The sequence below is a fragment of the Hemiscyllium ocellatum genome, chromosome 2, assembly GCF_020745735.1.
Source record: "Hemiscyllium ocellatum isolate sHemOce1 chromosome 2, sHemOce1.pat.X.cur, whole genome shotgun sequence".
NCBI lineage: Eukaryota > Metazoa > Chordata > Chondrichthyes > Orectolobiformes > Hemiscylliidae > Hemiscyllium > Hemiscyllium ocellatum.
The window spans coordinates 12,642,989-12,656,167 of NC_083402.1; the positions used below are offsets into that span (position 1 = coordinate 12,642,989).

At 45.0% G+C, this 13,179-nt stretch overlaps 1 protein-coding gene across 1 annotated transcript in view; it reads left to right on the forward strand.

Moving 5' to 3' along the window:
- Positions 1-13,179, forward strand: part of LOC132829899 (hepatocyte growth factor activator-like) — a 94,595-nt gene that overhangs the window by 71,965 nt on the left and 9,451 nt on the right. The window contains exons 10-12 of the mRNA XM_060847310.1: positions 172-346; positions 1,825-1,919; positions 10,244-10,484. Of these exons, the coding sequence (XP_060703293.1) occupies positions 172-346; positions 1,825-1,919; positions 10,244-10,484 (511 nt within the window). The remainder of the gene's footprint in view (positions 1-171; positions 347-1,824; positions 1,920-10,243; positions 10,485-13,179) is intronic.

The window sequence follows — 13,179 nt, forward strand, 5'->3', positions numbered from 1 at the left end:
ATTTCACCCTCCCAAATCCCTTCACCAACCTGACCATGGGCAGAGACTCAAGAGTCAACCCAAGAGTCAACTCAAAGTTCTTACACAACCTTTCACCTCTGTTCCAGCCCCAAAGACTTGCCCAATCTTGACATTAGTCTTATTGTCTAACAGTTCTTTAATTTTTCTTAGACAAGAATGCTACCTGCTATGAGGGCAATGGGATGTCTTATAAAGGTCCTGAAGATGAGAGTGCCTTGGGTATTGAATGCTTACCCTGGAATGAGGGCTTCCTGCATGATCACTTAAACATTAGTAGCCTGGAAGGAGCTCTCCAGTTGGGTCTAGGCGACCACTCCTACTGCAGGTAGGAAGCGAAACACCAACGCAGATTCAGTGGCAACTTTCAAAAAGGAATTGGATAAATACTGGAAAGAACACCAATTTCTAGGCTATGGGTAAAGAGTGGAGGGAAGAGGTAGGACACTTGGAATATTGCTTACAGTTCTGGTCACCACATTACCAGAAGGACAGTTTGGAGAGGGTACAGAAAATGTTTACCAGGGATTTTAGCTATGAAGAAAGGTTGGAAGGACTGGATTTGTTTTCACTGGGGCACAAGAGATTGAGGGGTGACTTGATAGAAGTTTATAAGGTTGTGAATGGCATGGATAGAGTGGAAAGTATGAGGCGTTTTGCCAGGGTTATTCGGGGACACAGGTTCAAGGTGTGGGGGGTGTCAAGTTTGAAAGAGATGTGTGTGGTAAATGTTTCACACAAAGGGTGGAACGTGCCGCCAGAGGAGGTGGTGGAAGCAGACACAACAGCAGCATTCAAGAAGCATCTGGATGAATACAGGAATAGGAAGGGAATAGAGGGATTTAGATCCTATAAGTGAAGATGCTTATAGTATGGAAGGGCAAGATGTGTCAACACAGGCCGAAGGGCCTGTTCCTGTGCTGTACTGTCCTTTATTCTTTGTTCTATTTTGTGGTAAATCTCCTCTGCACCCTCTCCAATGTAATCACATCCCTCCTATAATGTGGATTCCAGAAAATCACACAATACTTGAACTGCAGCCTAAGAAACGTTTTACACACTTCTTGCTCTTAAACTCTATGCCTTGGCTAATAAAAGCAAGTAGCCCATATGCCTTCTTAACCACTTTGTCGACCTGTTTTGCTCCCTGAGGAGATCATTATACATAAACATCAAGGCCCTCTGATCCTTAGTGTTCACAGGATCCCACTGTTCGTCATGTATTCCCTTGCCTAGTTTGTCCTGCCAAGTGGATCATCTCACATTTGGCTGGACGGAATTCCACGTGGTGCTGATCAGCAGAGACTTGTCAGAGTTCTGCTTTCAACAGATGAACAACTCCAGTAAAACACAGGACAAAGCAAATGTTTTGAGCAGCATAGTATCCGTGGATATTTAATCCATAGGCTTTTGGATTGGAAGGGCTGATTAAACAGAGGGTGCTATGTACCAATTCAAGTGAGCACATGAGTTCTCAGGTCATAGTTGGAAGAGAGCAGTACAGGTACCTTGACCTATTTTTAACTCTCAGCCAATATCATTGAAAACAGTTCACTCGGTCTTTATCACATTGGTGTTTATGGGATCTTGCTGTGTACACAAATTGGCTGCCTTGATTGTTACTTTACAACAGTGACTGCTCTTCAAAGGTACTCTGTCAAGTACTTTGAGTTGGTCAGGGTGTGGCCCAGCACTCTCTTCTGTTGGGCACACCTTGTGTATTTCACTTGTATTTTGGCTTGTTGTGGGGTCAGTGAAACACAGAGTACAGAACAGGGGGATTCACAATCCCATTGTCTGTTGCAGAAATCCGGATGGTGATGAAAAACCCTGGTGCTACATAATGTTAGACAACCACGTGTCCTGGGAGCACTGCAATATCGCAAAGTGTGGTACAATGAGTGAGTATCTCATATCAATGAGTGAGGGATCTGTATTTACCTTTTACCTATTCACAACATTGCCTTTTTCTCAATCCTTCCCCCATTTCAACAAAGCCAATATCAGCCTGGCCACCTCAGTTGGATGATCAACAGATTCCACAAAATCTACTTGAAGACTTTGGGTCCATTCTCCACGAGATCACAGGCAGTTTTAGTCCCTCAATCAGTATCACAAAGGACAGGACAATTCCCCACGAGCTATCTGTCATTTTGCAGACATGGGACAAATTGGCATAAGGACCTGGTCAGACTCAGTTGAATAAAACAAATGAAAGAACTTCGAATACTGGAAATCAGAAACAAAAACAGAAATGACTGGAAAATTTCAGCAGGTCTGGCAGCATCTGTGGAGAGAAAGCAGAGTAAACTTCTCTGGTCCAGTGACCCTTCCTCAGAGTTCTTCAGACTCTTTCAGGATTCAGTTAATCCCCGAAGCAGTCACATCTCAATTCGGATGGCTCAGTGGTTACCACCGTTGCCTCACAGCACCAGGGACCCAGGTTCAATTCCAGCCTCGGGTGAATGTCTGTGTGGAGTTGACACATTCTCCCTCTGTCTGTGAGGGTTTCCTCTGGTTTCTTCCCATAATCCAAAGATGTGCAGGTTAGGCGAATTGGCCATGCTAAATTGCCTTTCGTGTTCAGAGATGTGGAGGTTAGGGGTGCATTAGTCTGGGCGAATGTAGAGTAGCAGGGAAATGGTTCTGGGTGGGTTGCTCTTCGGAGGGTTGGAATGGACCTTTTGGGCTGAAGGGCCAGTATCCAAACTGTAGGGATTCTAGGGTGCTAATTGAACAAGAGAGCAGCCATTCACTTCGATTTCAGCCTTGGGTGACTGTCTGTGTGGTGTTTACACATTCTCCCCATGTCTTCATGGGTTTCTCCAGGCACTCCAGTTTCCCCCCACAGTTCAAAGATGTGCGGGTTAGGTGAATTGGCCATGGTGTTCAGGGAGGTGTAGGTTAGCTGCATCATTTGGGGAGATGTAAAGTAATACGGTAGGGGAATGGGTTTGGGTAGGATTCTCTTTGGCGGGTCTGTGTGGACTTGTTGGGCCAAATGGCCTGTTTCCACTCTGGAGGGATTCTATGAAATAAACAGTCAGATTAGCCAGTTCCTTTTTGTTTCTACACAGCAGTGTTACCACTCACAGCTGAGTGACCTTCCCATCACCAAAATTACTGTGACTGTTTTCCCTTTGTAAACAACTAACCACAACCAGCAATCATCCATGTAGCCAATCAAATATTTACAAGCAAAGCCCATTAATGGCAAAGCAAACCTACAATCGTGAGGGGGAAGGAGGGAGAGGGGGAAGGGACTAAATCCAGATGGAGTTGGAGGGGGGAAATAAAGCACTGTATTCCCTGTGGAATGGTCTGCTTTATTTATTTTTCATTTAACTTGTTTTTCCCTAATCAACCTGTTCAGAGATGTTGTCCCACACCTCTGGAGCAGGTGGGATTTCAACCTGGACCTCCTAATCCAGCGGTGGGGACACTAGGACTGTTCCACAGGAGGGCCCTCATATTTCTTTGCATCTGGTACTCCCAGATGATCTCCCATCCAAACACTAACCAGACCTGAGTCTGCTTAGCTTTGAGATCAGGTATTTTTAGTCTAGTATGGTCTTAGACAATAATGAACTCTTCCTTAAGTGGGAACAAAATATCTCGCCTGGATATAAAGCAGCAGTGCTGTTTCTAAAGGGCTCAGGTGATGTGTTCCAATAGGCAGGTCATTGCCTGTTACCAAGGGAACCCATACTCAACGAGCTCCACAGGGAGACCAATCAGTGATTCCCCATGGGCCTTATAGGGGTTATTCCAATCTCCCTGCATTCTTCCTTCCACTATGAATTACTTTGTGTTCCTCTCCAATTAAATTTTGAAAGTGGCCATTTGCCTGCCCACTTCACCAATTTGTCTATAGTCCAATTCCACCTTTCACCCATACTGTTCCCACAACTCTTGTTAAGCACATACAGCATAAAGCTGAAAATGTGTTGCTGGAAAAGCGCAGCAGGTCAGGCAGCATCCAAGGAACAGGATATTCGACGTTTCGGGCATAAGCCATTCACGCCCGAAATGTCGAATTTCCTGTTCCTTAGATGCTGCCTGACCTGCTGCGCTTTTCCAGCAACACATTTTCAGCTCTGATCTCCAGCATCTGCAGGCCTCACTTTCTCCAAATACAGCGTAAAGTCTACTCAGGAGACATTAACATCTGATCTACTCTGACATTCCCAGTCCTGTTATAAGGCAACATTCCATTGCAAAACACAGCCTTTTGTTTGTGAGGTAATAAACTCTTTATCTCTGACCTCTCAAGTGACCTGAGAGATTGCAAGGGAACTGTATCCAGAACTGAATAAGGGTGATTTGACCTGAAACGTTAACTCTACTTTCTCTCCACAGATGCTGCCAGACCTGTTAAGTTTTTCCAGACATTTCTGATTTTGTTTCTGATTTCCAGCATGCATAGTTTATTGTTTTTTAAAAATATCTTTGTCTATTAGAGTCATAAAGTCATAGAGATATACAGCATGGAAACAGACCCTTCGGTCCAACCCGTCCATGCCAACCAGATATTCCAACCCAATCTAGTCCCACCTGCCAGCACCCGGCCTATATCCCTCCAAATCCTTCCTATTCATAAACCCATCCAAATGCCTCTTAAATGTTGCAATTGTACCAGCCTCCACCACTTCCTCTGGCAGCTCATTCCATACACGTACCACCCTCTGTGTGAAAAAGTTGCCCCGTAGGTCTCTTTTATGTCTGTCCCTTCTCACCCTAAACTATGCCCTCTACCTTTGAACTCCCCGACCCCAGGGAAAAGACTTTGCCTATTTATCCTATCCATGCCCCTCATTATTTTGTAAATCTCTATAAGGTCACCCCTCAGCCTCCGACGCTCCAGAGAAAACAGCCCCAGCCTGTTCAGCCTCTCCCTATAGCTCAAATCCTCCAACCCTGCCAACATTCTTGTAAATCTTTTCTGAACCCTTTCAAGTTTCACAACATCTTTCCGATAGAAAGGAGACCAGAATTGTATGCAATATTCCAACAGTGGCCTAACTAATGTCCTGTACAGCCACAACATGACCTCCCAACTCCTGTACTCAATACTCTGACCGATAAAGGAAAGCATACCAAATGCCTTCTTCACGATCCCATCTCCCTGCAACTCCACTTTCAAGGAGCTATTAACCTGCACTCCAAGGTCTCTTTGTTCAGCCACACTCCCTAGGACCTTGCCATTAAGTGTATAAGTCCTGTTAAGATTTGCATTCCCAAAATGCAGCACCTCGCATTAAACTCCATCTGCCACTTCTCAGCCCATTCCCCCTTCTTGTCAAGATCCTGTTGTAATCTGAGGTAACCCTCTTCACTGTCCACTACACCTCCAATTTTGGTGTCATCTGCAAACTTACTAACTGCACCTCTTATTACCAGCACCAATCCTTGTGGCACTCCACTGGTCACAGGCCTCCAGTCTGAAAAACAACCCTCCACCACCACCCTCTGTCTTCTACCTTTGACACAGTATTCCGTGAGATCTAACCTTGCTAATCAGTCTCCCAAGGGGAACATTGCCGAATGCCTTATTGAAGTCCATATAGATCACATCTACTGCTCTGCTCTCATCAATCCTCTTTGTTACTTCCTCAAAAAACTCAATCAAGTTTGTGAGGCATGATTTCCCACGCTCAAAGCCATGTTGACTATCCCGAATCAGTTCTTGCCTTTCCAAATGCATGTACATCCTGTCCCTCACGATTCCCTCCAACAACTTGCCCACCACCGACGCTGGCCCTCTGGTCTATAGTTCCCTGACTTGTCCTTACCACCCTTCCTAAGCAGTGGCACCACGTTAGCTAACCTCCAGTCTTTCGGCACCTCACCTGTGACTATCAATGATACAAATATCTCAGCAAGAGGCCCAGCAATCACTTCTCTAGGTTCCCACAGAGTTCTCGGGTACACCTGATCAGGTCCTGGGGATTTATCCACCTTTACCCATTTCAAGACATCCAGCTCTTCCTCCTCAGAAATCTGGACATTTTGCAAAATGTCACCATCTATTTCCCTACAGTCTATATCTTCCATATCCTTTTCCACAGTAAATACTGATGCAAAATATTCATTTAGTATCTCCCCCATTTTCTGCGGCTCCACACAAAGGCCGCCTTGCTGATCTTTGAGGGGCCCTATTCTCTCCCTAGTTACCCTCTTGTCCTTAATGTGTTTGTAAATCTCTTTGGATTCTCCTTAATTCTATTTGCCAAAGTTATCTCATGTCCCCTTTTTGCCCTCCTGATTTCCCTCTTACATATATGCCTACTTCCTTTATACACTTCTAAGGATTCACTCAATCTATCCTGTCTATATCTTACATATGCTTCCTTCTTTTTCTTAACCAAACTCTCAATTTCTTTAGGTAAAAACAAGGACTGCAGATGCTGGAAACCAGATTTTAAATTAGAGTGGTGCTGGAAAAGCACAGTAGGTCAGGCAGCATCCGAGGAGCAGGAAAATTGATGTTTCGGGCAAAAGCCCTTCATCAGGAATAGAGGCAGGGTGCCTGCAGAGTGGAGAGATAAATGAGAGGGTGGTGGGGGTGGGGATAAAGTAGCATAAAGTACGATAGGTGAATGGGGACAGGGATGGAAGTGATAGGTCAGAGAGGAGGGTGGAGTGGATAGGTGGAAAGGAAGATAGGCAGGTAGGACAGGTCATGGGTACAGTGCTGAGCTGGAAGGTTGGAGCTGGGGTGAGGTGGGGAAGGGGAAATGAGGAAATTGGTGAAGTCCACATTGATGCCCTGGAGTTGAAGTGTTCCGAGGCGGAAGATGAGGTGTTCTTCATCCAGGCATTGGGTACTGAGAGAGCGGCGGTGGGGGAGGCCCAGGACCTGCATGTCCTCAGTAGAGTGGGAGGGGGAGTTTAAATATTGGGCCACAGGGCGGTGGGGTTGATTGGTGCGGGTGTCCTGGAGATGTTCCCTAAAGCGCTCCGCTAGGAGGTGTCCAGTCTCCCCATTGTAGAGGAGACCGTATCGGGAGCAACGGATACAATAAATGATATTGGTGGATGTGCAGGTAAAGCTTTAATGGATGTGGAAAGCTCCTTTGGGGCCTTAGATGGAGGTGAGGGAGGCAGGTGTGGGCGCAGGTTTTGCAATTCCTGTGGTGGCAGGGGAAGCTGCCAGGAGGGGAGGGTGGGTTGTTGGGGGGCGTGGACCTGACCAGGTAGTCACGGAGGGAATGGTCTTTGCGGAAAGCGGAAATGGGTGGGGAGGGAAATATATCCCTGGTGGTGCCACCTCCAAACGGACCCTGGTAGGGCCTTGCACACCTCCTGGTAGAGCACTTTAGAGAACATCTCCGGGACACCCGCACCAGTCAACCCCACCGCCCTGTGGCCCAACATTTCAACTCCCCCTCCCACTCTGCTGAGGACATGCAGGTCCCGGGCCTCCTCCACCGCCGCTCCCTCACCAACCGATGCCTGGATGAAGAACACCTCATCTTCCGCCTCGGAACACTTCAACTCCAGGGCATCAATGTGGACTTCACCAATTTCCTCATTTCCCCTTCCCCACCTCATCCCAGCTCCAACCTTCCAGCTCAGCACTGTCACCATGACCTGTCCTACCTGCCTATCTTCCTTTCCACCTATCCACTCCACCCTCTCTGACCTATCACCTCCATCCCCACCCCTATTCACCCATTGTACTCTTTGCTACCTTCCCTCACCCTCCTCTTTGACCTATCACTGCCATCCCCACCCCCATTCACCTATTGTGCTCTATGCTACTTTATCCCCACCCCCACCCCCCTCTCATTTACCTCTTCATTCTGCAGGCACCCTGCATCTATTCCTGATAAAGGGCTTTTGCCCGAAATGTCGACTTTCCTGCTCCTTGGATGCTGCCTGACCTGCTGTGCTTTTCCAGCACCACTCTAATCTAGACTCTCAATTTCTTTAGTCATTCAGCATTCCCTATACCTACCAGCCTTTCCTTTCACCCTGACAGGAATATACTTTTTCTGGATTCTCGTTATCTCATTTCTGAAGGCTTCCCATTTTCCAGCCATCCCTTTACCTATGAACATCTGCTCCCAATCAGCTTTTGAAAGTTCTTGCCCAATACCATCAAAATTGGCCTTTCTCCAATTTAGAACTTCAAATTTTAGATCTGGTCTATCCTTTTCCATCATCATTTTAAATCTAATAGAATTATGGTCGCTGACCCCAAAGTGCTCCCCCACTGACACCTCAGCCACCTGCCCTGCCTTATTCCCCATGAGTAGGTCATGTTTTGCACCTTCTCTAGTAGGTGCATCCACATACTGAATCAGAAAATTGTCTTGTACACACTTAACAAATTCCTCTCCATCTAAACCCTTAACACTAAGGCAGTCCCAGTCTATGTTTGGAAAGTTAAAATCCCCTACCATAACCACCCTATTATTCTTACAGATAGTTGAGATCTTCTCAATTTCCCTCTGACTATTTTAGGGGGTCTGTAATACAATCCCAATAAGGTGATCATCCTTTTCTTATTTCTCAGTTCCACCCGTAACTTACCTAGATGTATTCTCGGGAATATCCTCCATCAGCACAGCTATAATGCTATCCCTTGTGAAAAATGCCACTCCCCCTCCTCTCTTGCTTCCCTTTCTATCCTTCCTGTACCATTTGTATCCTGGAACATTAAGCTGCCAGTCCTGCCCATCCCTGAGCCATGTTTCTGTAATTGCTATGATATCCCAGTCCCATGTTCCTAACCATGCCCTGAGTTCATCTGCCTTCCCTGTCAGGCTCCTTCGATTGAAATAAATGCAGTTTAATTTATTAGTCCGACCTTGTCTCTGCCTGCCCTGACTGTTTGACTCACTTCTGTCCTCAACTGTACCAGTCTCAGATCGATCTCTTTCCTCACTATCTCCCTGGGTCCCACCCCTCCACCTTACTAGTTTAAATCCTCCCAAGCAGCTTTAGCATATTTCCCTGCCAGTATATTAGGCCCCTTCCAATTTAGGTGCAATCCATCCTTCTTGTACAGATCACTTCTACCCCAAAAGAGATTCCAATGATCCAAAAATGTGAATCCTTCTCTCATACATCAGCTCCTCAGCCATGCATTCATCTGCTCTGTCCTCCTATTCCTGCCCTCACTAGCTCGTAGCACTAGGAGTAATCCTACCCTTGAGGACCTCCTTTTTAAATTTCTGCCTAATTCTCTATAATCTCCCTTCAGAATCTCAATCTTTTCCTTTCCTAAGTCGTTGGTTCCAATGTGGACAATGACCTCTTGCTGGTCCCTCTCCCCCGTGAGAACATTCTGTACCCTCTCTGAGACAGCCTTGTTCTGTCTTTTCCTGTTAATATCTTTAAGACTTTGAACAGATCACATTCTAAATTCTGGAGGAAACAGGTCTAATATATATAAAGTTTCCATATAACTTCCTCTAAAGTCAGTATAACTTTGCTAAGCTGTGGTGACTAGATCTGCTCACAGCTGTTAAAGGGCCATAGAGTTACTTCGCATGGAGACAGACCCTCTGTCCAACTTGTCCACACTGACCAGACATCCCAATCTGATCTTAGTCCCATTTGCCAGCATTTGGCCCGTATACCTCTAAACCCTTCCTATTCATAAACCCATCCAGATGGCTTTCAATTGTTGTAGTTAAAGCTGCCTCCATTACTTCCTCCGGGAACTCGTTGCATACACGTACCACCCTCTGCATGAAAAGGTTGCCCCTTAGGTCCCTTTTAAATCTTTCCCTTCTCACCTTAAACCTATGTCCTCTAGTTTTGGATTCCCCCACCCCAGGGAAAAGACCTTGGCTATTTGTCTTGAACATTGGTAGTCACAAAAACCCATCTGCTGCATTAATGTCCTTTCGGGAAGAAAATCTGCCATCTTTACCTGGTCAGACCTACAAGTAACTCCAGACCCACAGCAATGTGGTTGATTCTTGACTGCCTTCTGGGGCAATAAGGGTGAGACAATAAATGCTGGCCCAGCCAGTGATGTCCATACCCCATGAATAAATGGAATAAAAGGATAGAAGGGCGTGAAAGGTTATCAGGGATAGGCAAGTATGTGATGTAATAAGGCAGCCATGATTTTAATGAATGGTGGAGCAGGCTTGAGGGACTGAGTGGCCAACCCCAGCTCCTAAGCCATACATTCTCATATGTCCATGTATACAAATAGTGACATATTTGTTTTTATCTCATTCTATGTTGTCCCATTGCCTTTCAGGTTTCTGGTCAAAGAGAATTCGTCCTATTGCAAGGTTTACAGGGTCAATATTTCCTCAACAATCACCCTCATGTGGGAAACAGGCTCAGAAGGGCCCAAAACCAAGGATTGTTGGAGGCTCCTCAGCCTTGCCTGGCTCCCACCCCTGGCTTGCCGCCATATACATCGGAAAAAACTTTTGCACTGGATCCCTTATATTCTCTTGTTGGGTTGTTTCCGCTGCCCATTGCTTCATTGACAGGTAACTGGGTAACCGATGTCTGAACTCATCGAGACCAAATTGTGAATCCACCAACACATTTGTGTTGGCTTAGGGAAACAAGTGGCCAATCAACCAGTGGGGCAGGAGAGCTGAAAAGGTTGAGTGACCAGCTCCTGTTCCTGTGTACCACCACCAGCAGCACTCCCATCAAATTGCTTCCAATAGGAACCCCACCCATCTGAAACAAAATACAGATTGCTCCCAACTCCCATTTCCTTAACATTTCCTGGAAGTGGAAGGAATTGCTTCCATGATTCTCTCCTGAGTGAAATGTATAGATTTAAAAAATATCGTTGCAACATGTGCTTCTGGTATTTGAGACTCGAATTTTACAAAATTTTGTTTCCCATCTTATCTTATTTTTATTCACTTGTGGAATTTGGGCATCGCAGGCTGGGCCAGTATTTATTACCCATCCCTAGTTGCCCTTGGTGGCAAGCTGCCTTCTTGAACAGCTGCGGTCTACCTGCTGAGGGTTGACCCACAATGGGGGGGGGGGGGGGATTTCCAGGATTTTGACGCAATGACAGTGAAGGAAAGATAATATATTTCCAAATCAGAATGGTGAGCATCTCGGAGGGGAACTTGCAGGTGGCAGTGTTCCCTCGAACCTTTGGCCTTGGTCCTTCTGGATGGAAATGGTTGTGGGCTTGGAAGGTGCTGTCTGAGGATCGTTTGTGAATTTCTGTAGTGCATCTTGTAGATGGTACACACTGCTGCTACTGAGCACTGGTGGTGGAGGGAGTGGATGTTTGTGGATGTGGTGCCAATCAAGGGGGCTACATTGTCCTGGATGGTGTCAAGCTTCTTGTCTGTTGTTGGAGCTGCACCCATCCAGACAAATGGAGAGTATTCCATCACACTCCTGATTTGTGCCTTGTAGATGGTGAACAAACTTTGGGGAGTCAGGAGGGGAGTTATAATTATGCTATATGATAAATGTTATATTATAATTACATAATTGTGCTGTAATTACCGCTTTGCACCATAATTGCACCACTTCCAGTAGTATATTCATAATTCTCAGCACTGTCTGAGTGAAATCTAATTCATTCATCATCACATGTAGTGATCAAGAGTCATTATATTATTCTGTTATTATTTGGGAACCCAGGGTCAAAAATGGCAGAACAATGTTTAAATTTAAGTTTGATTTGTACTTTTATAGAATGTGTGTTTTACAAGAGGGTGGGACAAATTTATACTTTCACATTGAATTGTTTTGAATGGTGCAGGGTTGGCTGGAGTTTCTTTACACACAGTTTAAGGAGGTATTGAAACCTTCGAGGTGAACAGCTCAATGCATTAGAGAAAATATAGAAAACAATTGCGGTTGTCTAGCAAGAAGAATTCAGTAACACAGCAAGGCAGAAACATTCAGAAGCATTGGGTAGTGTGCAAAGTTTTAATCAGATGCTGTTAGCTTCGCAATCTTCAAAATAAACTGCAAAAGTTTAAAAGTTGGAAAGACAAATGCTCCAGTCACAGAAGGTGACAGAAAAAGAATTTTAAGAACCCTCATTCAGGGCTACTTTGAGCGAAACAATGACAGAAATTGCTGGGGAAACTCAGCAGGTCTGGCAGCATCTGTGGAGAGAGAAAGCAGAGTTAATGTTTTGAGCCTGAAAGACACTTCTTCAGACTGAAAAGGTCTGTCTCTACTCCGAGTTGATTTAGTAATTTGTTTAAGGATCTCAGGAAGAGATATTCACTAAAGAAAGATAGCATTGAATGGATGCAGAAATTTGTCGAAAGAAACCAATTATAGACGTACCAAATGAACAAGAAATTTAAAAGTGGAGACAGGGTGACCCTTCACTGAGATTGAAGTATCTATGACGTTATTGTTGAGGGTAAAAGTATTGAGTTTTGTGATGATATTGTGCCTTTAAGAGAGATTTGTTCTGTGCTGTTTCTTTCACTTGCCTATAAGTAAGTTAGGGGTTCGGCTATCTCCTTTATATATTTTGAGGGGGTTTGTTTTAATTCATAACTGTTCTTAGTTCTGATTTTTGTAATATGGCCATTTCATCTAATACTTGTACAGTGCAATGTAACTCATTTCTACTGTGTAATAATTTTTTGTTTCTTTTTGTTAGAAGTACATAGTTAGTTTGAACATTGCGTGTTGCACAGAGAGTTTACACATTCTCCCTGTGTCTGCATGGGTTTCCTCTGGGTGCTCTGTTTTCCTCCCACAGTTCAAAGATGTGCAGGTTAGGTGGATTGGCCATGCCAAATTGCCCATAGTGTTCAGGAATGTAGAGGCAAAGTAGATTTAGGTTTAGAGGGATAAGCTAGCAGGGGAGAGGGGTCTGGGTGGGATGCTTGTTCAGATCGTGGATGCAGACTCAATGGGCTAAATGGCCTCTTTCTATGGTTTTATGACAGCCTCTTATACACAGTGACTGACTGCCATGGTAACCAAAGAAGAAAAATAAAGCTTATGGCCTATCAGGCCAGGTTTTACTCTGGGATCTAACTTGTTCATTATCATGATCAACTGGAATCACAAACGTATGAAACCCTTAGCATATATATCTAGGTGCATAAGATATGACACACAAACGTAGTTGCTTTGGAGTTTTCTTTGCAACTATTATTTGCTGATACTTCTACCAGAAATAGATTTGTTAAAGAATAATTTGTTTTTCACCCGTGTATGTCCATCTGA